The sequence below is a fragment of the Aulostomus chinensis genome, chromosome 24 (genome assembly GCF_037954235.1).
Source record: "Aulostomus chinensis isolate RoL2024-O1b breed Wild chromosome 24, RoL_Achi_v1.0, whole genome shotgun sequence".
In the NCBI taxonomy this organism is placed as follows: Eukaryota; Metazoa; Chordata; class Actinopteri; order Syngnathiformes; family Aulostomidae; genus Aulostomus; species Aulostomus chinensis.
Genome location: NC_141343.1, coordinates 4952899 through 4979586, shown reverse-complemented (window position 1 = coordinate 4979586; position 26688 = coordinate 4952899). Strand labels below are relative to the sequence as shown.

At 47.1% G+C, this 26688-nt stretch overlaps 3 protein-coding genes across 19 annotated transcripts in view; 1 reads left to right on the top strand and 2 right to left on the bottom strand.

Moving 5' to 3' along the window:
• LOC147238446 (dynactin subunit 1-like) overlaps positions 1 to 4534 on the bottom strand; it is a 10603-nt gene extending 6069 nt beyond the window's left edge. For 2 of the 8 annotated variants that reach the window (XM_086197611.1, XM_086197612.1), the window contains exons 1-8: positions 3763 to 3896; positions 2907 to 2972; positions 2637 to 2831; positions 2458 to 2539; positions 2341 to 2372; positions 2230 to 2250; positions 1622 to 1645; positions 141 to 299 (exon numbers count right to left, since the gene is read on the bottom strand). In XM_086197611.1, coding sequence (XP_086053737.1) covers positions 141 to 299; positions 1622 to 1645; positions 2230 to 2250; positions 2341 to 2372; positions 2458 to 2539; positions 2637 to 2831; positions 2907 to 2972; positions 3763 to 3798 — 615 coding nt within the window. In that variant the 5' untranslated portion in view covers positions 3799 to 3896. Of the gene's footprint in view, positions 1 to 140; positions 300 to 603; positions 691 to 1621; positions 1646 to 2229; positions 2251 to 2340; positions 2373 to 2457; positions 2540 to 2636; positions 2832 to 2906; positions 2973 to 3762; positions 3898 to 4388 lie in introns of those variants that run through there. The other 6 variants (XM_086197610.1, XM_086197608.1, XM_086197609.1 and 3 more) reach the window with 6 other exon arrangements.
• tdrd7b (tudor domain containing 7 b) lies at positions 3367 to 23960 on the top strand. Of its 10 annotated transcripts, none has more exons than XM_086197617.1 (22): positions 3368 to 3456; positions 3559 to 3638; positions 7480 to 7686; positions 8636 to 8777; positions 11310 to 11511; positions 14296 to 14420; positions 14998 to 15024; positions 15209 to 15417; positions 15818 to 16180; positions 16320 to 16627; positions 16705 to 16897; positions 17036 to 17147; positions 17298 to 17500; positions 17564 to 17698; positions 18776 to 18859; positions 19113 to 19247; positions 19324 to 19434; positions 19599 to 19747; positions 19858 to 20096; positions 20193 to 20376; positions 20482 to 20642; positions 21212 to 23960. In XM_086197617.1, the coding sequence occupies exons 2-22, from the start codon at positions 3606 to 3608 to the stop codon at positions 21430 to 21432; spliced, it is 3543 nt and encodes a 1180-aa protein (XP_086053743.1). In that variant the 5' UTR covers positions 3368 to 3456; positions 3559 to 3605; the 3' UTR covers positions 21433 to 23960. The 10 variants fall into 10 exon arrangements, with proteins under 10 accessions (XP_086053746.1, XP_086053743.1, XP_086053749.1 ...); XM_086197623.1 differs by having other exon boundaries at positions 3369 to 3456; positions 14338 to 14420; XM_086197619.1 differs by having other exon boundaries at positions 3369 to 3456; positions 19858 to 20090.
• Positions 23321 to 26688, bottom strand: LOC147238444 (calcium-binding protein 2-like). The gene is made up of 8 exons (XM_086197632.1): positions 25920 to 26688; positions 25747 to 25812; positions 25427 to 25574; positions 24833 to 24863; positions 24570 to 24713; positions 24389 to 24498; positions 24075 to 24222; positions 23321 to 23961 (listed from the first exon to the last, which is right to left on the bottom strand). Exons 2-8 carry the CDS (start codon positions 25809 to 25811, stop codon positions 23933 to 23935), a joined length of 675 nt encoding a protein of 224 aa, XP_086053758.1. The 5' UTR covers position 25812; positions 25920 to 26688; the 3' UTR covers positions 23321 to 23932.

Below are 26688 nucleotides of genomic sequence, written 5' to 3'. Positions count from 1 at the left end.
ACATGATGATGAAATGATGAACATGATGGTACATCAGCACCATCCTACCACAGTTGGATGGACTGTGAAAAACAAGACTAACAACCTTCAAGTTCCAGAACTTAGTGGGAGATAAAGTTTGGGGATTGGAAGTGACCCACCTTGCTGGGAGTAGCTGGAACTGGAGCTGCTGCTGCTGCTGCTGCAGGTGACCCACTGGGCTGAGGCATCACAGGAGCTGCCAGCGCCCCCTGGTGGGACGACAGGCTCGCCTCACTGACATCACCAGACAGAGACGTGGACAGGCTGTCACGAGACGCCTGGCAAGGAAGGAGTTCGAGATGAGGTGAACCATTCCAATCCCAGAGAAGTGTAAGAGACTCCAGGAAGTTTACTGCATGTCTATGGTGAATAAACAAGAGCCCCTCCCACTGTGAATCCAGAGGAAGAGTGACCATCCCAGTACTTCCTCCATCCAACATGTCACCTACCCACAATACCTCAGACACCACTGTGAGTTAGTTTATCAACATCAGAGCAACAGAGGGCACATTCACCCGTTTCCAGTGACCAACCCTCTCACCACCCTTTCCTGTGACCAACAGGTGATGTACCGCAGCGTACCATGAGCGGCAGGCTGGAGCGGCTGGACGAGCGAAGCAAGAGGGAGGGGAGGGAGGTGGCTGATGACAGACGGCGTGGCGTGTTCCACTACCAGTGTGATCATAGAGAACGTGTTAGGACTCTCAAGGTGCTGTTGCTTCCTCACTTTCATCACCAGGATACTTGCATTATGATTTTTTGATAAAACCAGTTATCTGTCGAAATATGTAAACTCCTGTTGCAGTTAACATTAACAAGAACCTTGCTGTTGTTCATGTTTGATATTCTCTTACTCATCATGATAGTTTCTGTCTCAAAGAAACAAAGAAAGTTGCATAAGTGGCTTTTAACAGCTGTTTAAAAGCGTTAACGTGCTAAAACCTTGAGTGACAGAACAGCACCATTCACTGATGACAACAACGACAACAACAACAACAACATGGGCCGACAGAAGTCCATGCAGGTTGCAGCCAACAGCAAACACAAAAATACAAAAAGGAAACTAAGATCATTATTCATCATTAGTCAAGCTTTTACAATGGCTTTTAATAAATACTCTGCAAATACATTTTGGTTCCATGAGGTTCTGCATCAATTTTTCAATGCAGGTAACTGAATCGGAACCAGGAGAACACAAATGAAGCCTAACAGAGGAAATTGAGCTGCCTGATGAAATGATGACAAAAGGATTCATAATGAGGGATTCTACATTTTAAGAGCATTTTCAACTAACAAAAAAAATTAAATAATTTTCATTTATCTTTTTTGTACGATACTGTCTGTCAAGACTACTTTTTACTGCACTTCACATCTGGCGGGCCAAATCGACCTGACGGTGGGCTGCTTTTGGAAGGCTGGTCAACGTGGACCTTGCCTCTATACCACAGATGTAATCTTGTCCTTCTGCTGCGGAGCAGCAGTTTGAGAGTAAATTCCTGCTTAGGGTTGAATGACTTTGACTGGAATTGTCCAGCACCTGCATCTCTCAATAAGAAATTAACTGTGGTTTCCCTCCCCTGTCTGCTGCAGACGGGCTCACCTTGGCAGAACGACGGGTAGAAGACTGGAGGAGAGGAGGAAGGGGACACACACACACACACACACACACACACACACACACACACACACACACACACACACACACACACACACACACACACACACACGCACGCACGTCCAGTGGTATTGCAAGATAAGAGATTAGCAGCACATAATAGCATGTCACATGTTAGTCAACACTGACCCATCAGAAATGTGAAGACACGGCATTTACTGCCATCTGAAGAACAACAACTAGTCTTGATGACTCAAACCATGAGAGGAGAAACAAATGTGAACTCATGCAACAAAGTTCCAGGAGTGGAAAACCTGCCTGGATGAGAAGGACCAGAGTCAAGAAGCGTGAAACACACCTTCACGACACCTGATGTGCCATCACAAAACAACAACACAGAAACAGCGCAAAATGAAGTGAGCAAAAAGGCCTCTTCTGATCAAGACCGGGTGAAGCCAAAGTAAAGAGAAAATGACACAAGCCATGTCCTCGTGTTCCGTGCAAATGTTAACACGTGGAATAAAAGATGACGTGATCGGTGGCATTAACAACCAAGAAAAAAGAACTTGTGGTGATGATTTTAATATTTCTACCTTCTTATTGCTCATAGATGCCTGGGAAGAGTAACAACAGTGAGTCAGAAGAAAAGCTACAAGTGAGCACCTGAACTGTGTCTGTAGGGGGGGAGAAAGATGGCTGCCTACCTGTTTGGAGGTTCTGGGAGTCTCAGGAATGTCTGGTGGAACAAAAAGATGCTTTAATGATATTTTCTGCGACCTGATGCAGTATTTCTGAAGTATGCAGCAGTGAGATGTGCTCACCTTTTTGTCTGGGTATCCTCGAGATGCCAGTCTCGGGAGTATCAGGGGAGGTGGCACTGGAGCCCTCTTCAACCACCTGGATCTGCATACGGGGAAAGTACACAGTTATGATAATGATGTGTGTTGCAATATTCAATCCCATATCCATCACATCAGCACAGCCACGTTAGTTCACAAACCTGGGACTGCCTGACAAATATGCCATGATTCTCCTCACAGGTGAAGTAGCGTTTCCCCTGCACCGTGCCGTCGTTCTTGCCTTTGGGCTCGTCCAGGATGACACCCACCCATTTCCCAGAGGCAAACAGCGTAGCGCCGATGAAGGCAACAGTGCCACGCTGACCCTTCCCTGTCACCTCCACCACAGAGCCGATCTAGGAGAGGAGGAAGGTACGACTCAGGGACAGTTCATGGGTTCATCCTTCCTCAGATGGGTATGTAGTATTTACCTTGGGAGGTTTTCCACTCTCCACACTTCCACTGCTGCTCATTTTGCTGATCAGTGGGCTGGTCAGCTGAGGATGGAGGAATACGAACAGTTAGAAGGACGACAAAAGTGTGGGTTAGAAGGACGACAGGGGGAAACATTTGGTTGTGATGAAGTGTTGAAATTCAATGTTTTCCCCTTCCCTGACCTTTATCAAATACCAAATCATTAAAAATTGATCCCTAAATCATTGACATCCACTGAAATGTAACATTTTGCTTAGAAGTTTTAGATATCACATAAGAGAATCTAATGGTTGTGGAGCATAAAGAAGCCCCTCACGCAGCCAGTCATATGTCCCAGACCTCAACTAAACAAGCCATTTCTCTGCCTCGCGCGCACAAAGATGTTCATTTAAGACCAAGTAGGACAGCAGAAGGCTGTAATCCATGTGAAGTCACGCTGCCTAACGGGTTAGACCACAGGGCAGAAAACAGGAGAGAAAACACTGTTCAAAGTCCAGAAATAGAGACTTAGCCCGGGATTGTGTTACCGTCAGAAGATGAGCTCAGGTAAGCAGAATCTTCTGGAATAAGTACCACTTTAATGGGATTAATGAGAAGAAGAATAGCATGCAGGGTAAAACAAGTGCTGTAGCTGTCTCTTCTCCACAGGCTTCCTGAAACCTGAATCAACACATTTCATCCAATGACAACGCAACATGCAGCGAGGTGAATCATACATCCATAGTATGGTGAGTGCCACAAACTATTAATCACTGACGCAACTGAAACGACATTATTACGACTTCTGCTACACTGCACTGATCCAAAGTAGAGTTACTGTGGTGGTGTAGACATCATTCCTGAGCTACTCACCCGGGGGGTATAAGAATGTCGCCTGTTCAGAGCCATTATATCGAGCTATGTCTGTCAACCACCAGGAAAAAGATACAGTTCCAGAGTGAAATTTCTCTACATTCCCATCCCCTCCTTTTTTCCGGGGAGAGGAGAGGACAATACACGACTAATTCAAAGGAGGGGTCTTAGCGGTGAATCACGAAACGTCACCGCCGGTTTGACCGAAGGAGGCGGGTATGAAATCTGCAGTTAACCATGAGAGCTCCAGCTGACACGGTTAGGAAAACAGTCATGACGTTACGGGGTTTCCTACGTAGCTTGCCATATTCACACACGAAATTACGTTTGCAACATAGGCACAACTCGATCAAAGTTACAACAGTTTTATATTTTAACGCCGTTTTATCCTGCGTTACCTCCAGACCACTACGGCAGTGCTTGTCAGTGTTACATAAATCCACGGCACAGATGTAAAATAGTAGCACTTTGCAGAGACATGCTAGGTACACTAGCCATCATCTTCACGATGATAAAATAACCAAGTTACCGCCGGCGGCTAACGTTAGCTAACACCGCCCGGTTCTTTTTGCCACGCTGGCAGAAGGGAAGCTAACATAACTGAGCAGCACATTTTAGTCACTTACCAGACATGCATGGATAAACTGTTCCACAAAATGAACTGTTAGCCCCTGGAGGAGTTCATACAGGCATACGGTAATCCTCTGTTGTTATTTTGTGGCTTGAGAAAGTCTGGTAGCCTTTTCCGGTTTTAGACAGGTCACTTCCGGTGGCCTGTCACAGCAAAAATTAGACGACGGGTGAAAACTAGCGCCCCTAGTGGCCTCTCCCACTCCTCCACAAACACTTGGAGGCAGCGCCGGAGTGTAGTCCAATCTCTAACAACTATAACAACTATTCTCTTGTTGTTGTTGACAATATTACGCGTGTCGTATTTGTGGTTTTGATTGTTATTTTGTTGAGACGTGTTGACGTTATTGTGCTGTGTATTCCACTCTGATCAGCCCACAACTGCTCTTGGCCTTGGCCTGCATTTTATCTCTAGCAGCTACATAGAAACAGATTTTTGATTTTTTTTGTGTGCGCTCAAACATTTTTCTCTGCCCATTAATAAGTCTCATTACACTGTTGCTAACAGTGACATATTTAATGTACGCGCAGGAGAAACAAAGAAATAGTTCTGAAATAGTAGAATTCTGTTCGTTGATTTGTAATATTTGCATGATGCAGAAGGCACTTTGCCTTTAACTGTTGTTGATTCAGCATGAATTTGTAATCTTTATACCCTTTTCATGATTTGTAGCCTTTATTATTGCGTGAAGGGAGACAGGCCGGTAAGGTAGAGTGATGAGGGTTCACAACCTCTTTTATGTTGCTGACATCGTGGCGTCAGTGGCATTGAGAGGGAACTTCCTGTTTCTCTTCATCACTTCATAAATCATCATAAATAATAAATAAATACTTTCAAGTTGAAGTCCTAAAATAAACTGCTCATTTATGAGGCTGTAAACTGTGCGCACCATCATCCCTTTGCAGTTATTTTGGTGAAAGTATTGCAAAAGTAGTTTAATCACTGATTAATTACTCTAAGTAATAATTAATTTATAAAGTAACTTTCAAATGAGAGTAATGGATTACATTTAGGAAGTAACTTGCCCAACACTGGCCACTGATAGTGAAACAAAGAAAGCTTGTGCTCTGACAGCATTACCATGTCGTTTATTTGCTGAAGCCGCACGCGTTCTCGCGAGGTGTCCGCAATTCTCGGCGGGCAGAACTCCCCATAACACCGGCGGCTGGCGGCCAGACTCACCGGGGAGGGACAGAGAGCTCCGGCCGCTCAACCCGGTGGCGGTGACAGCACTGACAGCACTGACAGCGACGGGACACACCTGTCAAAGCTCGCCATTTCCGTTCGGAGCAAGGTAGAACATTCACTTCTCCTGCTTATCACGACTTTACAGATTCGCACAGTTGAGGGAAAGTTTATTCGGTCTTTCCTGGGATGGTTCCACAGCTTTCAAGCTAGCTAGTTTACACTTTCGACTTCCGGTTTTGACTATCAGAATTAAATTGCTTGGGCAGAACCTACTTCAAGACACGGCCTTGTGTTTTATTTTGAAGTCAGGACCCGTGTGTTTCCGGGTTTTCTGTTCGCGCAGTGGCCAACTTCGCATGCCAGAGTGCCGGGAGGTGGCAGGAGGATTTAACTCGATGTAATGCGCTGTGCTCGCCCCGTGTCCCGCTGGCTCCGCCGCCGTCGGATGGATACACGCTGCCACTTTGATTAACAGGATATTTTAACCGTAGTTTTTTCCTCACTTGTACGAGCAAGAGCCTAAAAATTCATCAAATACTTTTGGTCCCCGTGGAGGGTGTGGAGCTGAAGTGTGATGCGTTACGTCATTCCTCTATTATCTGCTGCAAAAAGTGACCACATCAACAATGAACCCGAGCAAATCTGCTGAATTCACCTCCGCCACCTCCATGCTTTTAGTACTTTATTTTTCTAATCACATGACCACACATGCCTCTTGTATCATACTTGTACTTTCCGAATCACGCACGATTACACTGACTTTATGGAGGGAAACTGAAAGCCAAATTGTCTCCCTTTATGGAGAATGGAAAGTAAAAGGTGTCACAGAGGTGTGTTTCCAAACTCGGAGCACTGATGAAATGCACTCTCCCCAGCTGGGCGTGTCTCCACGTCTGACAGAATCCATCAAAACTTACTAGAAATCATTTGACAAAGTCGTTATCACAGCTGGTTTTCATGGTGGTGCAGGTCTGCTGACTCTCAGGGACTTGATTAAATCCACTCGCAGGGTGACAGGGTTTATTGACTGCAGCCCGGCTGGAAATGGAGTGTTTTTCTGTCAGGAGGAGGAATGCACTGCAGCTGGATCTTGAATTTACGGCTCTTCAACCAAAATATCTTTCCGTGGCTTTGAGGGTGTGTAATGACACAATCCAAAGAACGAAAACGAGCCTTCCTGTCAAATCGGAAACGTTTGCTATGTCAGGTATGCCAGATAAATTGGAAAATACCACAGTGGCTTGACATGAAAACAACGATGCCCACAAAAAGTTGTGAGCCACCATTTCTCTGTGATATCGGAGCCTTTAACAGAAATGCAGCCTGATAGAAGAACAATGTTTGTCTGGAAATCAGACCAGCTTGATCTAAACCAGTGGAACCAGTCGGCCGGGGCTCGGAGGGCCAGCGCCAGCACCTTTCAGTGGGCTGCGCTGGGTTTTTTCTGGGTTCTTACGGCAACATTTGGAAGAAGAAGAAAAAAAGCCACATGTTGTCAGCAGACAGAGTTTGCTTTGAGGGTTCGTTCCACTGGAATCTTGACATTAGTTTGTCTCAAGTTTCTTATTATTTCTGCCAGGGAGGTGTTTTTTTTTAACTGGTGTGTCAGCATGACTGTATGATTTAAAAAAAAAAAAACCAAACACTCCTGTGGGGTCGACCAGATGTCAGATTTGGCTATAAACGCCTGGTGATTGGTCACTGTGAGGACTGAGGAGGCGGCCATGTTTGATGTTTGTCTGGAGATCAGGAAACCGTAGCAACAGAACTCACGTGGTCCTGAAGACATCCACAGGCTGAGTTTAAGTCATGGCCTCCTACTCTTCCACTTCTCTGTGTCGGCATCATTTTTTTCAGTTGATTTGATTTCCTATCTGTGGAATGGCTTCTTTTTGTAGATGGCTGACGTTGAGCTCGTGAAGAAGATGCTGCGGGCCGTCCTCCAGGCCAACAAGGGGGGGGTGACTCTGTCTCGCCTTCAGTCCGAGTACAAGGAGCTGACCGGAGAGCCGATACCACATAAACAGATGGGACACAACCACCTGGACGCGCTGCTGGCGAGCATGCCCTCTGTAGTCTGCATGGAGCGCAGCCGCTCTGGAGAGGTGTGTGTGTGTGTGTGTGTGTGTGTGTGTGTGTGTGTGTCTCCCACCCCAGATCCAACCCTTGTGTGACTTTTGACGACAGTTGGAGTGTGAAACATCATCAAAGTGGCAGTGCAGCGGAAAGTTAAAAACAGTCCAGTTACATTCACCAACCAACCTGAAACATGAAGAGGATAAATGACGAGCAACGACGCCTTGCTCTCTTGATGGAGGTGAATCAGAAGATCCAGCTAAAGTGGCCACGCCATTAAATGCGACGCCGTTGGTGCGGCTGTGGGAAGCTGACAGCGATTGTTTTTGGTAGTGACAGCGCTGCAAATGTCAAGTGTGAAATGCACATTTTTGACCGTTATTTTGAGTGTCTGCTTGCTTCGGGTTTGACTGATAACTCAGTAGGATGCCTCTGGAGGGGTTTTACCAGGCTGCTCCTCTCGAGGCGGTGGAATTTTTAATTCCTTTTAGTAGAATTCTCACTGTTTCCATCGTATCCACGTTTGAAGAACTCTCCAAATCCACATTATCCTCATCAGTTGTGTCTCACTAGGCAGTGTGAGATTAAAGTTTCCCTGTAGCAGGTTGGACTTACTGCCTTCCTTAGAAAGTCAAAGTGTTGAATGACTCCTAACACACACACACACACTCACACGCTCTTGCACTCCAGCCCACACGAGCTGTCATCGTCCACGTGTCTCGTGTTAACTAGTAGAACTTGAATGCAGCAGCAGACTTGGGGCCCATGTGGGACTCCTGCAGGACTGTGGTGTCCAGATGCTCCGCCTGCCTGGGAGACTCAAACGCTCCTCCCCTGATCGCTGCTGAGTCCAGGATGAAGGAGTGGAGCAGAACATGAAGTTTCCACAGCAGGAGGCTCCAAGCTCTTCCTCAGGCTTACGAGAGTCTTCCTCAGAAGGCAGACAACAACTCTACCCTTCTCTCTCTCTCCCCCCAGGTCATGTATTTTGCCTCAGTGGCCAGTGAGACAGCTCATATAGCCAAGGTGGTGGCTCGCCAGCGCAGCTCCAAGAAGACAGGACGACCTCACCTGGTCAACACCCAGATGAGGGTGAAACCAGCCGCCCCCATCCTCAATGGTGAGATACTGGACCTGAGTTTGTGAGAACTTGAGCTTCCTGTCCGTCTGCCACTAACCAGGAAATAATTGTTGAACACAGTTGTACTCAAAGGGAGGCTGATTTACTGGATCGTGTCCTACACGTCTTCTCCTCTGGACTCTGACACAGACAGCACGGCGTCGCGGCGGCGTAATATTTCCACCTACAAAAGTCTGTAAAAGTGGCGTGTGGCCTGTGTTACTACACCAAGTTCTTCAATTGATTGCACGTTTCTGGGGCATTGCAGCAGTACTGCAGTACCTGTATTTGTACAACGACCCAGCAACGTTAGCAACATTAGCAACGTTAGCAATGTTAGCAACATTAGCAACATTAGCTGTGTGTGATCAGCTTCTGGAGACCTGCATTGGTTTATAAGTTCATAATTATTCAAACAAATACTGCACATTTACATTCTTAATAAGAAAACAAATTCTTTCATAAAACCATCTCCACTCACACAGGTACATTTCTTTATATATATACTTAACACACACACACGTATACATACACACACACGTATACATACACACACACGTATACATACACACACATACACACACACACACATATATATATATATATATATATGTGTGTGTGTATGTGTGTATATATATATATATGTGTATGTGTGTATTTATATATATGTATGTATTTATATAGATATAGATTTATATATGTATATATACATACACACATATGTATTTCTCTAGATATGTTTTATTTCTTTTGTCCTGTTTGTAGCAGGTTCACCTCTACTAGACTGTGATGCTGCAGAATATTCTGAGAGTCAGAGGAGGAAGTGAGAGGAGGAGGAGGGGAGAGAGAGAGAGGGAGAGAGAGGTTTGGGAAAAAGAAACGCAGCGGAATGGTGAAATGGGAAGGTGGAGGAGGGGTTGGAGGGGTGGACAGATGAGTGGGGAGGCTAATACAGCCTCCAGCAGCAGACGTAGCTCCCAGCCAACACCAGCTGATTCACAAATCAACCTCCATCTCTCCCTCACATTCTCTCCTTCACCACATGAGACTCTGACCGACCAGGACGGTGTGTTCGTGCCGGTGAGGTGACGCGGCGTCTACTCTGAGTGTGTGTGTGTGTGTGTGTGTGAGTGTGTGTGTTTGTGTTTGTCCTTGCCTATATTTACATATGGATTTATACTGGTGCCTGTTTGTCTACGTGTGTGTGTGCGTCTGTGTGTGTGCGTCTGTGTGTGCGCGTCTGTGTGTGTGCGTCTGTGTGTGTGCGCATGCTTGGAAGGCTAATTAAGTAATTGGCTGATTTCTGAGTTGACGGACAGCCACATAGATCAGCACGTCCACTCAAGATGGGCAAAGTATGAATAAATGAGATCTGAGCGTTTCGGTGCTTATTGATCTTCTCTGATGACGCGGAGCTTTGTGTTTCTGGAAGGATTCCCTGAGATTGTTGGGAGTGAATTCTAGATCTCACGGATAAAAGAGAAGTGAAGAAGATGAAGAGGGAGCATAGGAGTGGACATGACGAAGCCTTAGACATGAAGCGTGACGTCATGTGTGTGAATGATGTAACACCACAATGATGCTCCACATGAGCACTCGCACTCGTTCCACTGTCCATACTGCAACTACTGGAACAACCCTGCTACTGATGATGACGTGCACTTCTCATTTCTGATGCATCAGCATAAACATGAGTCGATAGCTGAAACGATACCATGGGGATGCAACAGAACCAAACCATGTATAACAGTTGTCTTTCCCACAACTACTTCAATGACTTCATTTTCACTGACACTCTGGTTCAGCCGGTTGGTCCTGAATCTTTGTCCAAGTGTATTTTCTGTCCTCTCTGGATATGAGCTCTCACCAGAATACAAAACAAGTAGAAAAGAATAAAGTTGGCAGTCCAACGTTTGCTGTAAGTTCTCCAGAGGCGGTTTGGGCCATTCCCCTCAGGCTCTGGTCCGCAGGATGAAAGACTCCTGGGTTTCTTTCTATCAACAGTGCTGCTGATGTGCTTGGTGGAAATGTGATGGTGCGATTCCTCGGTTGGGGTCTCACTCTGAACTCATTCTGTCATTTCCTGACTGTTGATGTGGTCGCTATTTTGATTTTGTCCTTGTGTGAACCCTGTCTGCACGGTGATGGTCCTCCAGTCAGAAAGCTTCTTAGCTCCGTGTGTATAGAAACAGGAATGTAAGAAGCGGGTAAGGAGTTGGGTGTTGGTGTCCCTGGTGGTGCTTCTCCTCTCCGATGTCCTCCTGATCTTTGCAGGGTTTGTCAGTCCCACCTTCGAGCTGACAGGCTAGCATTAGTGCTAATGTTTCCTGCTCCAGCGCCAGAGTTGATGCACAGATATGATGACAAGTAATAAGACAGTTAGCATGACGAGCTGCTCTGATGTTATCACCTGTACTGCGTCTGCCGACAGTGACCGACCTATGAGACCTGTCCTCCAGCCAGACACACTGGCCTGTCTCAGGTTTAGCTGAATCAGTGTCAGCCACAGCTTTGCCTTCTCTGTCTCCACAGCGAAACCTCAAACCTCTCTGAGGCAGCCGAACCACCGCGGGCGAGGAGGGGGGCGAGGAGGAAGCGGCAGGATTGGACATGGAGACTTCCGACAGACAAGGGAAATGAGGGATGGCCAGACGGAGGGCAAGACTGGGGCACATCCGAACAAGATATCCAATCAGAACACAGCCAACAGGAAAGCAAACCCGCCTGCAGAGAAGTGAGTCAAGATGTAGAACTGGACTCCGACTCGCCGTGAGGTTCTTCTGAGCTGCAGCGCTCACATCAGCATGTTTGAGGCTGCACTGCTGTCACATGGTGAACCCAACAGACGTATTTTAGTATCAGGTGACCAGCGGTCTGGCTAGTGACCAGCGGTCTGGCTAGTGACCAGCGGTCTGGCTAGTAACCAGCGGTCTGGCTAGTAACCAGCTAACAGCTAGCGGTGCACGGTAGCAGTATCAGGGTGGACCCGCTGTGTACATTCAAACGTAGCCCAGGTTGAGCTTCCACCTGAGGACTTCTACTCACTCTTCTGACATTTGTTCTTGGTTTTTATAAAAGGTACCGTTGCATCACTTTCAGTTGGGTGAGACTCAGTGTCACCGGAGTTCTTCTGTACGAGCAGTAGTTTTTACCTCGTCGTCATGCTTGTCCCAGTTGATGGAGGTTAGCTTAGCACAGCTGTTTAAGGCTAACTGTGTGTCAAAGTCCCATTTTAAACGAAATCTTGTGTTGCTGCAGAGAATTTACAAATCATATCACAACATCTGTCACCGTCTTTCTTCTAAATCCTGCATCTTACATATGTATGTAAACCTTATACTCACTGACAGGCGAATGGCGTTGGTCGCATCTGTTGTGACAGTATTCCGGAGAGTTGGGACGGGACCCCGGACTTTTAAGATGAGCCTCATGCTTCTGACACAGATTTAATATAAAACTTACTTGACTCAGCTTGTCGTTTCTTGAGGACTTTTCTCCCTGACTGTCGCGCGTCTGGTTTTCCTCGTCGCTCCTTCCTTAGACGTCATGTTATCGTGTTAAGTCATGAGTATTTCCTGCAAGCTTGCAGTGCTGCCAGGAGCTTGGTGCAGCGTCATCCTGCTGAAGCACACGTGCAGGATGCTCCCTCCTCACTGGTGCATCAGATGTTGGAACCTGACCCAGAAACGCTGCATAAAGTTGCTTTAAAAGTGGGATTAAGAGGAGACCTGGGTAACTTTCCCTTTCAAATCAGATTATGGTCATTTATTATTTATAGTGTGATTATGTGTGGAAGTTACCAACCGGGCTTCCACACCTCTCAGGGAACCTCGAGGACTCTACGAACGTTCTGTCTGTGCTCAAATGGCCTGTGGACTCACTGAGTAGCTCGCAGCAGCCGTTCATGTTAACTTTGTCAGTGGTGGTTTTGCAGCCAGATTCATTTAATAAGCGTGAAGGAAATCTAGAGAGAGCAGACTGGTCCACAGCAGCAGACGGACATCGTTCCTCCTCCCTCCCTCTACCTGTGTGTTCGGAGCTGAATCAGAGGAGGTTTCTGGTGAAAGAGATCCTGGTTGAACTCGTTTTTTTGTCTGAGTCGCGGCTGCTGCTGCTTATTCAGCACCGGGCTGATGATGTACATTCTAGTGTCTTCTCCGTCTGGCTCATTGTCATGCTCCCCTGTCGTTAGCCAGCACACAGTTTTTCTGAAATCATGACTCATTCCACTCCATGTTGGCTTCAGACAATACCTGGAGTTGAATTACTGATAGTTTTTGCTGTTAAAAGGTCGTCTATCATCGCGTCTGTGTTGCTGTTACCAGGGCTCTGCTGGTCTGCTCGCTGTGAAAACAACTGACATCAGTCCTCTTGTCTGTGTCACCATGGGTGTCCAGTGGCCCTCCACAGTACAATGGGGCGTCAGGGTGAGAAGCCCAGTGTGTTGGCAGGGGGATGTAAACCCTTTCTAATCCCTTCTCTATTCTCTAGTAGATTAACACATCTAAACCGACACAGAGTGAATCAGCACATCTCCTGGATCCCTCTAGATCTTCCATTGGACTGTACGCAGGCAGGCCGCTGTTATCACAGTGTGTGTGCTCGCCAGCACATTATCTGATGCCTGTCAGTGGAAGTGATAAACTCACCTAACAACACGAATTAGACAAATTTAAATTACAGTGAAAAAGACTCAGGAGTGCAGGTTTATTGAAGTTTTACGTGGAAATGCTAGCTAGCGAAGATGGTCACATGATGTGTCTTTTCTCCAATTATTTCTTCAGCTGAGGCAAAATAGTCTGCAGGAATAGAACTTCAAACTAATTGCAGCTGTTTTTTTATTCTTCTCACAAATGAACTTTGTTTCGTTGTCAGTGAAACGTAGACGTTCACTTTTTCAATCTTCAGTACTTTTGTTCTTCATCCTGGACGTCTCTTGACCTGAGACCAGATCTGAATGTCCTGTTGTCTTGGTGCTCTGGACACGTTTACTTCCTGTCTCAGAATAACTTCAGATGTGCAGGATTTGATTGTCGTATTCACACTGTAGCAGAACATCAACGCAGACGTTCAACAGAGCAGCAAACAGCAACATAATCAAGCTAGTTTTTGGTCGCTGGTTAAACAGGAAGCTACAATGCTGGATAAGAATTTGCTTCCTAACACAGCAGGGATTTTGTGTTTGGACCAGTCGCTCACCAGCAGCTGATCCAGGAGTTTTGACCATCTCCTCCAACCTCAAACACTCTTCGGACCTTCTCACAGCATAGCAAAGGGCCATAGGTTTTCCGTGATGTAGAAAATCTCCGTGTATTCTCCGTCAGTGCTGTCATATTGGCTCCTGATGACTCACCGCGCTCGGCTCATGTAGTCTGTGTGTGATTAATTGGTAGCAGTTGAGAGGATGAACCCAAACCGTGTTTTAATGTAACTGTGGCTGAGGACATTACCTCATACTCTGCTCAAAGATGTGAAAAGTCTTTTCTCGTCAAAGGTTTCTTCTCTTCTGAGCCCCTAGAGCATCATCATCATCCCTCTGGGTCTGTTGCCTTGTGTCCAGGTCAGACAAGAGGATGACCCTCCCGTCACGGTTTCAGAAGGAGGTACACGCTCACCTTTCCAGAAACTCCCAACAGACTAGCTGTAAGTAGGACAGCCTCCTTTTTATTTCGCTAAATATACATTTTGTGTAGCTTTTGTCCTCTAAACTGAAACGCTGACAAGATTCAAGATCCGTGGCAGAATGGAGGCCAGGAGGTCCACATATCAGACTAAATATATGCTGGGAATAAATCATGTCCCCCTGTCTCGGTCCGGTTTTGTGAAGGGAACGTCAACCTGATCCGGTTGTCAGAGTTCTAAGAGCTTCTAGGTGTTGTAGAGCTTCCTCCTCTTTAACTTCTCTCCTAGTCAGAATTGGGATGTGTGTCTTCCTTTCAGGACTTTGTGTTGCCTCTAATAAACTCCATATTTCAAAGCTGATCTGAGGCCTCTTCACACAGAGAAAACTGTTCATGTTGTCAAAGGGGTTGAAGGGTGCAGCATCAACCCTGACTGAGGAGGAAGCCAAGACGTGTTCAGGACCTGTGATTTAGTCGTTGTGATGAGAGAAGGCTCCGGCGTGATGTCTGTACCGTCTAACCACTTTGCAGTTCAAGTCTTATTCACAGAAAAGCTCATTTTCTTCTTCCTCGTTTTAATCTAAAGGTTTCTCTTTCAGATTCAGTGGCAAAAGGAAACAAATCTGGTATTGTGACTATGCATTGTTACTCTTTTTCTATTGCTCCTTTTTGATTCAGTTACCTAGAGAGTGTTTTGGGGAAAGTTTGCCATTCAGTCTAGCAGTGTCAGGGTCAAGAAGATTAAAGCAGCCGCAGGAATACTGACCTGCATGTGTGACTAGAATCTCTCTTTTCTCTTCAATCTTGCAGCTCCTTCAAACCTGAATGAGAGTGTTGGTTCAGGCAAAGGAAAACCCTACAACCCTCAGCAGGTCCAGGGCTGCATCAAGGAGATCCTGGCCAAGTACAGTAATGGTTTCTGGGTGTCCAAACTGCCTCAGATCTACAGAGAACTGTACAAACAGGACCTGCCGACTGAGGCCATCAAAGACCTGGAGACCTGGACTCACATATGCACTGTACGTTGTGTAGGTTCAGCTTTTCCTATTGAAAAAGAACCTTCCTGTTTCCAGATGACCGTTGCGAGCGCTAGCTATGGCTTACGAACCGTGTTTGTGACCTTTAGAAAAGACTGAAGCTCCTCCAACTCTGCGCTCAGCTGCTCTCTCCTCCTGCAACAGTTTTCCTCCCACCAGCTCTCACGAGTCTTCACCATGCTCCACACACGTCTGCAGGGATCTCATCAGACACTTAGAATAATAATCTGAGCCTGTCAGTGACAAAAAGAATCAATCACTCGTTCCTTCTAAGTGGACAGTTGCTGTGTTGCAGCTGCTGCTCGGTCTCAATATTTGACCACCTCTGAAAATACTCTGTATTTCAGTCTGCATTCTGCCTGTTTTCCCTTTATTATCCCAGGTGGAGAAAACCTGCAGCAGCAACCCATCAGAGCTGCTTCTCTACCCGGCCAAGGAGCCGACCCCAGCCTCCTCCCCCTCTCTCATCCTCAAACCCAGCTCCACCACTGCCCCTGGCCAGACTACAAACTCCCCATCAGACAAACCCTCGCAGTCCCCAGCCCAACAGAGACCCCCCTCCACCCATCTGACTCGCTCCAGTCCTCACCCTCGTCCACCATCGTCCTCCTCATCCCCCAGTCCCCCTTCTTCCCCTACGAGCCTCAGCCCCGACCTGAAAGTGAAACTGGAGGAGCTGCTGATGAAGTACTCGAACGGCCTGTGGGCCCACGCGCTGCCCAAGCTGTTCCAGGACACCTATAAGGTGAGCAGCACCAGAGGAACGATGAGACATGTAGCTATGTATGGATTATTAGCTGTGTTACTCCTGTTAATTCATATTTATAGGAGGTTTGAATGCGATGTTTTGGTTTATCCAGTTGCATTTTCATACCATTAACCAGACTAAGCTGCCTGGACATGTCCTGGAGAAACTCGACCTCCTCTCAGACATCTGCACCATCGACTACCCAATGCCTGACAACCCAAAGAGGGCCATCCTGTACAGGAGGAGCAGCACTGGAGGTGGAGGAGGAGAGGATGAGAACTGTAACAGGAGGGACTCGGTGGCCAGTGAGGAGGAGCTGAGGGTGAGGCAGGAGCTGGGGAGGAGGCTCAGTATGCATGCGGTACCTTCTCTGCAGATCCCTAAGGAAGAGTACCCGTCTGTGCTGGTGGTGGAGGCCGCAAACACCAACGATGTCATACTCAGGTAGGAGAGAAGCAGAGGTTGAAATGTGCTGTACTACTCTGCTGTGTGAACCTCACTGTCTTCCTCCTGTGTCGCAGGTACATAGGTGAGGGTTACTCCCAGGCCCAGGAGTCCATGGAGGATGACATGAGGGAGTTTTACGGCGTGGGCCAAAGCAAAGAAACTCCTTTGTTGACTCCGTCGTCAGGCCAGCTTGTTGCTGCCAGGGCCGAGGAGGAGGAGGAGATTCTGAGGGCGCAAGTCTGTGAGGTCATGGCTGACAAGGTCAAGGTGAGAGGTCTGAGGGCGGAGCCAAACTAATCCAGGAACCTGGCCTGTCCGTTATCTGGGATAAATAAGTCCAAACAGTGACCTGTGAGACCTTGCGAGGAAATGTTAGTTACCAGCCTCTTGCCTTTGGCTCTGTAGGTCTACTTTGTGGATCACGGCTTCTCAGAGGTGGTCAGTAAAACCAAAGTGTTTGAGCTGCATGAGAAGTTTTTCAAACTGCCCTTCCAGGCCACCAAGTGTAAACTAGCAGGTGAGTGACGTGCTTTCACTCACCGATGTCCCAAAAAGTCGAGTAATCTCACCAGGAAACGAACACAGGCTGGAAAACAAGCACCTCCCTGCTCTCTCCTGCACTGTGATTACTGACCTGTAGCTAAAACTGATTTGTGTGGGTGTCCAGGCCTGGAGCCGTTCTGCCAGGAACCTGCTGTGCTGAAGAAATTTGAGACAATGGCGAGTGGCAGGATCCTCCTGGCTGAGATCCTCCATCGGGGCCAGACTCCTCTGGTCGTCCTGTACGACACGTCGCAGGATGATGACGTTAACATCAACGCTGCCTGCATGAAAGCCCTGCAGGACAGGACGCTCACCAGCCCGTTACAGGTAAACCACACACCTGTAGGCTTGAGGATACAACACACTCACCTGTAATCCTGTTGTTCACAGGTGAACAGCGCTTACATGAATGTGACCGTCAGCAGCGTCTGCTCTGACGGCACCATCTACTGCCAGCTGCCCTCCAGAGGCCTCGCCAAGCTGACAGAGATCCTGGAGAAGATCGAGACGTACTTCCACTCGCAGGTGAACATCAGCATCATCAGTCCTCCAAAACATCACGTGTCGAAGAAAAATACCACAGATGACAGTAAAGACAGGCTTCTACCTGATGGCAGGCTTGTGTGAAAGTGGCGAAGATAAGTTACCTGAGAATCCCTCTGTGATGGGAATTCTCAGTTGGCTTCGTACGCATGCGCCGTCCTTTTAAAAATCATTTTTTTAAACTTGTTCTTAGCGCTTGATGATCAATTCAACTTATTCCATTTCTAGCATGTCAAGCTTCTCTGCCGCGGCTTCATGGACTTCAGTTTGCTGCAGCCCGTGTCAGTGTGGAGGGATTAATACGGCAGCAATATTGTTATTTCCAGTAACTACAGGACAGACGGCTGCTCAGCATTCACACCTTCAGTTATTTACTGTATCGACAGGAAGCTGAGGAGAACTCACACATTTATCCTTGAAACCCTCGGTGAATGTGCATGTGCTGAGTTTCTTCTCTTAGTCATGGACAGATTGAGATTAGGTTGATAATCTGGATTTAAGGCATTGCCAAGCCACTTAAGACGATGGCAGTGCAGTGCCAGTGCTCTTCTCTTCCATGTTCCGCACTGCAACTCACTTCCTCTTCGTGAGTCTTTAGGTAAACAGAGTTCGACGACATTTACGAGTGTGTCAGATTTTCTGATTCAAAGACAGACTCATCCTGCGTTCACGGATTAGTTTGAAATCCTGAGGAGGCAAAGAAGAAAATATATATCACCTAACTTTCATGATCAGCTTTTTAAAAAGGTATATTCTTCATACCCGTACCCTCTCTAGAGAGGAGTTGTGGTAGCATGATTGCAGAGCATGCGAGCAGCACTCTTCTAGGATGAAATGAACCGTTCACAAGTGTAAATGTCACCCAGCCAATCATCCCAGACCTGAAGCCCTAACCTCTGGTGTGGTTTCAGTGGACGCCACAGTTGTTTCACAGTAAAGTTTCACTGCCGTCATCAAGCAGCAGTTGCACGCGCACACTTAAACTCACCAATCTGAGGGACTCAAGTCAAACCATGACAACATCTCTGCTCTCTATGACCAAATCTGGTTTCATTGTAGGTCACATCAGAATTCCTGGTGTCCAGGCCATTCTGCGGGAAAGGATGTCTGGCTCGGTACAAAGGAAAATGGTCCCGTGTGGAGGTAATACAGATGATAATCCTCAGCTTGACTCTGGATTATTAAACAGGTTTGCAGAGCAGGAACAAGTGTATCGCTGTGTAATGTTCTGTAAAATAGTAAACTGGGGTGGCTTCTTGAAATGTTTGGAGGACCAGAAATGTTACATCAGATGGACGTGAAGGTTGCATTGCAGTGAGGAAATATAATAGAAATGAATCGGAGGTTTGAGAACTCTCATTTTGCAGAAACACAGTGTTTCCCTGTCTGTTCGCAGATCACCAACCTGCACGGCAGCAGAGTCTTAGACATCCTCTTCATCGACGTGGGTGTCCAGGCGTCCGTGGAGGTCTTTGAGCTGAGGGAGATCCCGTCGCCATTCCTCCGTGACCTCGTGGCTATTCCAGCACAGGTTTGACGGACAGACAGTTACGCACCTTCAAGGGAAACATCATATGTTTGAGTGACATCCATGATCTTGTGTTTAGGCCGTGAAGTGCTGTCTGGCAGACCTGACTGTCAGTGTTGGGTCCTGGACTCCAGATGCTGTGCAGTGGCTGAGAGAGAGAGTGCTCAACATAACTGACTGTAGTATGAAGGTAAAGATGGAGACACACGGCCGTCAACCCGGGTGTAGACAGGATTCTCAGTGCCAGGAGTCTGGTGTCACCCTCCTCCAAGGAGCCTCTTCTCATTTGGAGTTCTGTGTGTTGATCGGTTGTCTTTCCTCTTGTTCTTCCACGCTCGTTGCTCCTCCCACCAGGTTGCTAAGGTGGATGAAAGCAAGCACTGTGTCTACGTTCACCTTTTCACTGACAAGAACTTCCACGACCTCACCCGCAGTCTTAACCATCAGATGGCCCAGTCCGACCTCTTCAAGCAGCAGCCTGATGTCTTCCTGACCAGCCACAGGTTCACACCTCTCTTAACTCGCTGGATGCTCTTCGTGCTTTGAGATCAATTCTAGTTTCAGTAACCACTTGAAAGCAAATCTGTGTTTTAAGTCACATTTCATTTCACAGCCCCGTCAAGATCTCCACACTCACTTTATCCTCCAAGACCTCCAGCACCAGTGAGACCACCAACGGCAGTCAAACGTCAGCTTCAGTCCCAGCCAAGCCTCACCTCAGGCGGGCTCTGTCAGGACGCCGAGGAAGTGGAGGAGGCAACACGACCACCAGCAGTCCACCAGAGACCCCTTCATCCCCCTCATCCCCCCTCCAGCTGCCCCCACTCCTGGAGCTACCCCCTGCAGGTGGAGGTGGCTTTATGAGTGCATCTCAGTCCAGGTAGCCTCACTGGAACCTAGAAAGTCGGGATGGAATTGAGATTTTTTTGTTTTGTTTTGTCTTGTCAGGAAGCAACATGGACGTCTACGTGTCGGTGGCGTGTCATCCAGGTCACTTTGTGCTGCAGCCCTGGAGAGATATGTACAAACTGGTGGTGCTGATGGGAGAGATGATCCTGTACTACAACAAAACTGACCAGAAACCTCTAAACATAGAGAAGAATCAGATCTATGCTGCTAAAGTGGAGAACAAGTGAGTGAAGCCAGGATTTCTTTGAAAACCTGCCCTGACATTTCTGTCTGGTGTGAGTGTTCAGTAACAGCTCTGCCTCAACGTTACCACCTCCTCCTCCCACAGCTGGCATCGGGTCCTGGTGAAGGGAGTTCTCACCAACGGTTTGGTGTCCGTCTATGAGTTGGACTACGGTAAACATGAACTGGTCAGCTGCACGCAGCTCAGACCGCTAATCAAGGAGTTCAGACAGCTGCCGTTCCAGGGAATCACCGCTCAGCTGGCTGGTGAGTTGGACTCTGTGTCTCCAGTCCTGGCCAGTCTGTCTGTGCAGGACTGGGAGTCTCCCAGCTCTCATCTTGGCACAGGAGGAGAGGCTCTGCTTCATTTCCAGGGTCCTGAGATCCTGCATGTGGGCTCACTGCCACATGGCCATGATTTACTCTGAACTGATCAGAGAGGTGTGATTCCTCCCTGATATTTGCAGCAACATGGGTGCAACAGTTGTTATCTTGGAGACGGGAGAAGAAAGTGAGATGTTCTTCACGTTTGTCAGTCAACAGGCGAAAGAGGAGGACTGCACTCGCTCGTAGCCTAAGTTAGTTCCTTCGCTGTTAATAAGGTCACACTCATCAGCGCAGGTGATTGTGATGTCAAATGATCCAGTTTTTGTTCTGGCTAGCAAGATGATGCTAAATCCTGAGCTCCATCATTCCTACGGGTGAAGACAACCTCCTCCCGGCTGCATGAACACTCACACGTCTTCTCTCTTCCACTTCCTGTATCGTCAGCGACACAAAACGCAGTCCGCAATTCTGTGTTACAGCTTCTCCTCTGTCCCTGTCTCCTCCTGCAGGAGTGAAGCTGAGGCAGTGGTCCGAAGAAGCTTCCATTGTTTTCAGGAACCACGTGGAGAAGAAGCCCCTGGTGGCTCAGCTGGAGGCCGTACAGGAAGCCACAAATCCATGGGACAGGAAGTTGACGGTCTTCCTGGTCGACACCTCGCAGGAAGAGAAAGACATCTGGGTGCATGACATCATGGCTGAGTTTGCTGATGAGCTGACCAACGAGCTGTAGATAAGGTCGTAGCTGTCCTGTTGCTCTGGAGTTAGGGTTAGAGAAACTAGATGAAGCCTCTCCATCTGTCAACCTTTCATTTAGAAAGAAGAAAGGGATGAAAATGAAGGCAAAGGAAGGACAGGTGCGACAGGAAGTGTAGGCATCGTAGACACTTCCTGGTAGTGTTGTGGGCCGTTTAACGACAGACTTTGTGATGTGATTTTGAGTGACTGCAGTGTGCTCGTGATGCATGACGCTGGTCCGGACGTGCCACACATTCAAAACACGAGAGTGGACCAAACTGCTTCCAGTTTAACTTCATCTTATTCAAATAGGGAGTCCCATTAGCTTGAAAATCTCTTAAGCTTGAGAAGCAGGTGAGGTGAGCCCCCTGCTGGTTTAGCGAGCCCTCGGGATGACGCAGACATGGAGGAGTGAACCCAGCACACCTTGCACGTGAAAATACACACATGAAGTTGTCAAAGTGGGCTGGGCTACTACCAACTCATACATGTAGAAGGTCGTGTGCATGTCGACAGCATCTCCATCGTCACACTAAAGACGTAGCCTTGGCTCGTGCTACAACAAACTCTATTCGGAAAATAGAAATGTATCTTAGCTGCAGCTTGAAATCTAATCTAATGCCTCAGTATGACAACATCCCCCGTGGATGGAGATCAAGTGGAGCTCCAGCCGTCGTAGCTTCACAGCGTCGTGGACGTGATGCATCTACATGGCAGTGGCAGCATCCTTCACTTCACCGGTGCTTCCAGTTCTGGTGTGAGTCCTCTACAACCCTGGTTCTCAACCTGAGGCTCAGGGGCTGATTTCTGGGAGCCAAGCAGATGTGAGTCTTTGCTCCCCGAAGCTTATAGTAGCGGTAGAACTTGTCTTGGCACAGCTTTTTATCGAGAGTCAAAGTGTGAGAACTCCCTTCATCAACTATGAAAATCAAACAGTTTTACGTGTCACCTCGCTGGCATGAGCAAGGCTCTCTGTACCTTCTTGTTCCTTCAAGTACACACGTTGACTGTGGCGGTGCAGTGATTCAAACGAGTCTAAAACACTAGAGTCTGCGGGGTGGCGAGCCAGCGTGGTAGAGGACCTGTGAGTGGAACATCTCTGCGCTCATGTTTACGACAAAAATCTGCTATTTGTGATTGTCTAGAAGATTCAAAACTTTCTGCTACGCGGAGCAGAGATGGAGGAGCCGGTGAGGAGAAAGGTTCAACACACACACACACACACACACACACAGTTGTCTCGGTCTTTTAGGAGGAGATGAGAATTCCTTTATTTTGCCAAAGCAAGATTGCAACGTTTCTGGGGGGAAATTGCATTAATCTAAAAAATAATGAGCTTTTTTTATGAGAAGTACAGAGAAATAGTTTTTTTTGACAAAGAAATATTGTGACTACTGTGAACACAGTAAATGTGTGTGTGTGTGTGTGTGTGAGAGAGAGAGAGACACGCACCGACTCCTCCGCCTCCTCTCTGCCTCTATAACTGATCCAGTGTGACTTTATGCTTCTTAGGGACTTGATTATCTCTACGATTCCGTTTCCTGACCAGTAATGTGACTTCTGGGAATTACATGTGTAGCATGTTGCAGGTCCGTGTAGTTTACTGTCATCATAAGAATTAGCGTGTTGGTCCTGATCATGCTGACGTGGGATTTACTTCTGACACTCGGACCGTTGTGAAGCCTGTAGACTCGACGGCGCTCCAGCGCCGCCTCGTTCCTAACCGACATGAATTTAATTTATATTTAACTTATATTATTTAGACGTGGACAAATGCATCACTCTTAAATGTTGTTTAACAATAACAGTGAGATAATACGAGAGATGGTTTTGGAATAAAATTCATTTGCGAGTTTTGATCTGATTTTGTGTGTTTCATTGACAAACACGCTCACACACTCACACTGTTGGTTTCTTTATTAAAATAGCAGAACATGTCACTCTTCCTTTGATGTGACATCACCGTGGTGATGTCATACAACGTTCGGCTTTTCCCAGAGTTCCTCACTGGTTTCTCACTGGGACTCCACATCGGTGTCTGACATGCTGATCATTTACAACTGATGCGGCCGATGGCAGACGTTTACAGAGATCGTCTCCATAAAAACAAGTTTATATGACGTTCACATTTACTGAAGAACACGTGTAAACATCTTTCTTTATTTCCAAGACATTTGGAAATGCCCATAAATTATATATCGATTGTATTTTTATCATTGATTATTAGGTGGACTGATACCAAAATTAAAGAAAGGTCTAATATCTGCAGGTGTATGATGAAAGGGTGATTACTGAGCAGTAGGCACACATTATTGACTAGATGTCACATGACAAACACATACGACCAAGGCGGACATGGTTGGGGTTAGGGTTATTTATCTGTCGCTTGTCTCAGGTGTTAGGGTTATTTATCTGTCGCTTGTCTCAGGTGTTAGGGTTATTTATCTGTCGCTTGTCTCAGGTGCTGTCGTGTGGTCTGGCCCCAGAAACAGCAGCTAGCGGATGGACAGCATCATCACAAACTCTGCGGAGGAGAGGACAGATTTAGCTTCGCCTCTGCTAAATGCTCAGAAGTTCTTCTGCCCTGACATGTTGGGTCTGCCGACCCAACAGGAGGTGGGACCGTCTGATTCTCACCTTCAAAGTCGATGTTTCCATCGTCGTTGATGTCCAGCTCCTTCAGGATCTCCTCCAGCTCGCCTTTCTTCAGCTTCTCCCCCAGCAGACTCTTGACCGCCTCCTTCATCTCATCCTGGTTGATCTTTCCATCTCCGTCGAGATCAAACTGGGATAACCAGGAAGTAAATAGGATTTACCGCGCAATGACGTTTATAACTCAGATTAAATCACCCTCAGTGTGGACTGAGATGCGCGTATCACAGGCCTTAAATATGTCTGTGGGTTCATGTGAATGAAGTTTGATATCCAGGATTTTTAGTGGACTGACGGACCTGTAAGAAGGCCGACTGGAGCTCCTTGAGTCCCAGCATGTCAGCCGTCTCTCCCATCATTCTGGGTCCCATCAGCTCAATGAAGTCGTCAAAGTCCATCAGTCCTCCCACTGAGAGAGAGCGAGATCAGAGGAGTTCAGCTTTACAACCTTAACCATCTTATCGCTAATGTCATCCTCACTTCTCATCTTGATCTGCTGCACGATCTCCAGCAGCTCCATCTCTGTGGGCATGTATCCCATTGTCCTCATGCACTCAGCCACATCCTTGTAGTTCAGGTAGCCATCTTGGTCGTAGTCAAACTCTTTAAAGGCCTCTTGCAGCTCTGTAGGAAAGTTGTCGAGATAAAAAAAAAAAAGACTTTCAAACTCCCAGAGTTCCACTTTGTCTCAGATTTCATTGACAGATACTGGACTTCTGTTGACTTGTGGCGGTGAAACTTACCGTCTAATTCAGCTTGAGCTAATTCTCTGTCCTGTAGAAATGAAACGTGTGGAAATGTGACATGAAGTCAAGCAGTGATAGGAAAGAGTAATACGTAAGTGAAGTATTGTAATGTATTAAACTTTGTAGTGCTGTGCTGAAGGCAACACTACATGCCAAAGAAACGTAAATATTTCCAGGTTTCTGGGCTTTGCTCCGCCCCCGGATCACCCTAACGAGCTGTGACTCTAATCCTCCGTGAACACACCAGGTTTAGAAAGACCAGGGCCTCTCCACCTCTGACTCCAGCGTCCTGCCAGGTGTCTGACGTCCGTGTGTCCTGATCGTACCAGCATCGCTGCAGGCCATCGTATTTATTTCAAGATGGTCCCTGAGGCAGCTCAGCTTGTTTTCCATTAAAATATCAAAATGTATTTATTTTAATAGATGGGATGTTTGAAAACGGCAAGAAAATCAAAATAATCTGCCGAGTTTACGCTCTGCAGGTAAAGTGAACCCTGCAGTAAAGGGTCAAAGGTCACATGTTTCACCAACCAAGGAGAGGACGGTTCAGTTTCTTATTAAAGTCACGAAGCACGAAGAGTTAACACTCACGGCCCCAAAGACGCTGTTGAGCACAGAGTTGTAGACTTTGTTCATGCTCTCCGTGCTCTTCTTGGACTTCTTAGACGACTTCTTGGGTGTTTCAGACACAGAACCTGCCGGCGACTCCTGAGGCGTGCTGGAACTGCTTTGAGCATCTCTGCGACAACGTGGAAAATCAAACCATTAAAAAAAAATCAAATACTTAACCAAAAAGTAAGATCTGATCTTGAGAAAAGAGAGATCTAAAGGGTTAGGGTTAGTTAACCATAGGGTTAGGGTTTGCTAACCCTCACCATACTTCATATGTTTGATCTCTGCAGGTAAAGTACCTGTTTGCTGTTGACGCTGAGTCAACAGACGACGTGGAGACAGTTCTCTCCTCTGTCTTGGACATACTGGTGAGTACAAGAGACAAACCCACTGACTATCCACTTCTTTCCACAATAAAATACTTTTGGGGGCTCAAAAGACGACATTTCCCTCCTTGAACACTCATGCTTACCTTACTGAGTGTGGGACATCCAGCAGTCCAGCTCCTCTGTCTGCGTGAGCGCTAATGTGAGCGGCTGCTCACTGTCCAGTAACCTGTTCTCCACTTCCCCGTGACCTCCTTCCATCAGAGAGGATTAGCAGGTAATTACCTGGCTAAACGTGCAGCCAAAGATTAGAAAGCAGAACGTGTCATGGCAGTGTGACTGACGTGACTTTAAGAGGTCACTTAATTGTTCAGTTCAGCCTGCGGCGCCGCCGTGAGTCCCTCAAGCTCACCAATTGATCGCTGCAATCAATTATCAGTACAATATTGTCTAACTGAACACAGTCCAGCGGAATTTCCCCGCCAAAGAAGTTCAGAGTTGCATACCAGTTACCATAGGTAGAAAACGCAGGTAAACAGTTGTCTAAAGCCACTGGTAGATGTCAGAATATAAATCTGATGCTTCGTTATGATAATAAGTAAAGCTGACACTAACACCTGTCATGATTATCTGATCCTTCTCTTTGGTCAGAGTGAGACGTCACTGAGACAAAGACGGTGAGGTGACTCTCTGCTAGTTCTGATCTGATGATGTCATTAAAACCAGTAAAACCAGCAGCCAAATGGCTGCGCTGACCAGCAGAGAACTCAGGAATGACGTAACAAACGGCAGTGACCAGTTTGATGTCAGGTCCCAGAGCGAGCAGCTGATATCAGGCCCCGCCCCCCAGCATCTCCTGAGTCTTTGGTGCTGAAGAGAACAAAGTTTTTTTTCTTTGCTTGGATTTCCTTCCCG

Bases quoted from the DNA above. Each gene is read 5' to 3' on its own strand.
- tdrd7b (XM_086197617.1), top strand. From the start codon at position 3,606: ATGCAGCGAGGTGAATCATACATCCATAGTATG. The intron at 15,418-15,817 runs GTACGTTGTGTA...TTATTATCCCAG, and splicing joins CCTGGACTCACATATGCACT to GTGGAGAAAACCTGCAGCAG. The intron at 17,699-18,775 runs GTGAACATCAGC...GTTTCATTGTAG, and splicing joins AGACGTACTTCCACTCGCAG to GTCACATCAGAATTCCTGGT.
- LOC147238444 (XM_086197632.1), bottom strand. From the start codon at position 25,811: ATGTCCAAGACAGAGGAGAGAACTGTCTCCACGTCGTCTGTTGACTCA. The intron at 25,575-25,746 runs GTACTTTACCTG...ACGTTGTCGCAG, and splicing joins TCAGCGTCAACAGCAAACAG to AGATGCTCAAAGCAGTTCCA. The intron at 24,714-24,832 runs GTAAGTTTCACC...ACTTTCCTACAG, and splicing joins AGCTCAAGCTGAATTAGACG to AGCTGCAAGAGGCCTTTAAA.